Source organism: Chanos chanos, chromosome 14 (assembly GCF_902362185.1).
Source record: "Chanos chanos chromosome 14, fChaCha1.1, whole genome shotgun sequence".
NCBI classification, from domain to species: domain Eukaryota; kingdom Metazoa; phylum Chordata; class Actinopteri; order Gonorynchiformes; family Chanidae; genus Chanos; species Chanos chanos.
The window spans coordinates 1031997-1034496 of NC_044508.1; the positions used below are offsets into that span (position 1 = coordinate 1031997).

General features: G+C 47.2%; 1 protein-coding gene across 1 annotated transcript in view; it reads right to left on the reverse strand.

Moving 5' to 3' along the window:
* The window catches only part of piwil2 (piwi-like RNA-mediated gene silencing 2), a 21557-nt gene that overhangs the window by 12301 nt on the left and 6756 nt on the right, over positions 1-2500 (reverse strand). Inside the window, exons 10-13 of the mRNA XM_030791715.1 lie at positions 1788-1976; positions 951-1035; positions 627-716; positions 211-351 (exon numbers count right to left, since the gene is read on the reverse strand). Of these exons, the coding sequence (XP_030647575.1) occupies positions 211-351; positions 627-716; positions 951-1035; positions 1788-1976 (505 nt within the window). The remainder of the gene's footprint in view (positions 1-210; positions 352-626; positions 717-950; positions 1036-1787; positions 1977-2500) is intronic.

Below are 2500 nucleotides of genomic sequence, written 5' to 3' on the forward strand. Positions count from 1 at the left end.
TCTAAGCAGGTCATTTAAACACACGGTTCAGTGTCTGAGTTTATCATTCTGCCACAGCCACAGGGGGTGGAACTGTAGAACTGGAGCTTGACTGACAGGAGGTGAACACAGCACTGACATGACTGGGTTCTATCTGATATTCAGTGTGTAATCTTTAGAGAACAGGAGAGTGTGTGAGTCGGTATTCGTGTGCAGAACTTAGACTCAGACCAGCGGGATTTCAGTGCTGAGGTCCAGTCCCCAGCGGCTGAGTTCTGTCAGGGCGTCCGGAGTGGACTGGATGTTCTGCAGAAGCTGTCTGAGAGAGTGGGTGTGCTGTTCTCCACTCACGTTAATGTGCATTGTCAGGTCCTGGGACGGGAGATACAGAGGAACATATAAACGACTGATCAATAATTACACATTCCCAATAACTCAAATAACCCGGTAACCAAAACAAGCTAGAGGGAGATTCACAGGGGGGCACAGACACAGTGTGTTACACTGGTGAGACTGTTCCACCCAGTATGACCGAGTCAGAAAAGTGAACACGCTGGAATGTAACACAGACACATCTCAACATGACATTCTAACATTTTTTCCAAGACTTTACCCAAATATTTCCTGTCGCTGTGAGGAATTTATACCTTCATGGCTCGGAAATCCTTCCTCATTTTTTCCGGTATTCCGGTCATGAAAGAGAGCTCAGGAAGAAGGAGAATCTCTCCCGTTATGACCTGCGTAGAACACCATATGACACAGTGACTAAAACACCATAACACAGTGACTAAAACACCATATGACACAGTGACTAAAACATCTCCCAGTCAACGACTCCTCAGTTACAGCACATCCAGCACTGTGGAGTCAAATCATCTTGGCTGATTATATCTGGTGTCAAACCCCCTCTACATCAGTAGGTGGCACTGTTTCCTCAGCGCTGGAGAACGACACACCGCCGGCCTCGTTACCTTTTGTCCTGGTTTCGATCGCTCCTTTGGCCGATGGACGAGTAAAGGCTGGTCCAGCTCCTTTACCGTGATGCCGTAGTTTTTTCTGAAGGTCAGAGAAAATACAGACAGGTTTTCTGTTTGCACAACATTCACAGCGCTTTGCTTTTTGTCAACTGGTTGTTCTTTAAGCCAAATGAAGATTGGCCATGACAGTAAAAGAGCCCAGACAGGGCTGTAAAGCACACCACTGCATCACACTGCCTCTCTCAGGTTGTGCACAGTGGGTGAACAGTGAGAATCTGTTGACATGCCTTCGCTATGTCTGACCCTAAATGCAGGGCTTGGTTTTTCCAGCTCTCCGTCGACAGAAGCCAAGCTCTGCATTTGTGTAGCACAAGTTCAGAGAGCAGAACACAGAGGGCTGGTTGCAGTGTGTGTGACTGGCTGTAATACTGCACTGAATGTTTGGTTCCAGTGTTACAGTGTGTCTGACAGGCTGCAATATTGCAGTGTATTATTGGTTGCAGTGTTGCAGTGTGTTACTGGTTCCAGTGTTCCTGTGTGTTATTGGTTCCAGTGTTCCAGTGTGTATTTGGTTCCAGTGTGTTCCAGTGTGTATTTGGTTCCAGTGTTCCAGTGTGTTATTGGTTCCAGTGTTCCAGTGTGTTATTGGTTCCAGTGTGTGACTGGTTCCAGTGTTCCAGTGTGTGACTGCTTCCAGTGTTCCAGTGTGTGACTGGTTACAGCGTTGCAGTGTGTATTTGGTTCCAGTGTTGCAGTGTGTATTTGGTTCCAGTGTTTGAATGGTTACAGTGTCACAGTGTGTGTGTGTGTGTGTGTGTGACTCCCTTAAACCTGTAGTAGTCAGTGAAGGAGGTCTGGGTGCCGTCGGCCATGGTGAAGGTGTCTTTGGGCGACTTGGTCCACTCGATGTCGTCGATGCGATACGTACGGTTGTTATAGCGAGTGATGACGATGCTGCCGACAAGCTCTTTGGTACATTCATCCTGAAAGCTCTCTCGACTCTGCTGATAAATCACATTCCTGTAAAACACACACACACACACACACACACACACACACAGACAGAGTCAGGCTTTCATAAGCCCCCTGCTGAAGTACATGCCCGCACTCTGACCTGCTCAACACCCTTCGCCCTAAGTGTTTCACAGTGGAAAGGTTAAACAATGGCCTACTCATCCATAGTTAGATATTAATTATATGGAGCGGGGCAGCTCTAATGGCTGTGTGTTCAGTTTGATGGGTGCTTTGTAGTCGTGTCAATGTGAATTTGAAACGCCATCTGCATAAGGGGAGAGGGCAGCTGACGAGAACTCATCCTCTTCTCACAGTCCTTAATGAAAGCTTTTACTCTCAGCACAAAGGCAAGAAAGAGGCACACTTTGGCAGGGCAACGCATTTGATATCTGAACAAGAGAAAAGGAAAAAAAAAACAAGTCTGACTGAAAGGGGTGACGGGCACAGACTTTCTGAAGTGAACTGGTGTCTGTGTGTGTGTGTGTTTAGGACCTGTATGGTGTCTGTGTGTGTGTGTGTTTAGGACCTGT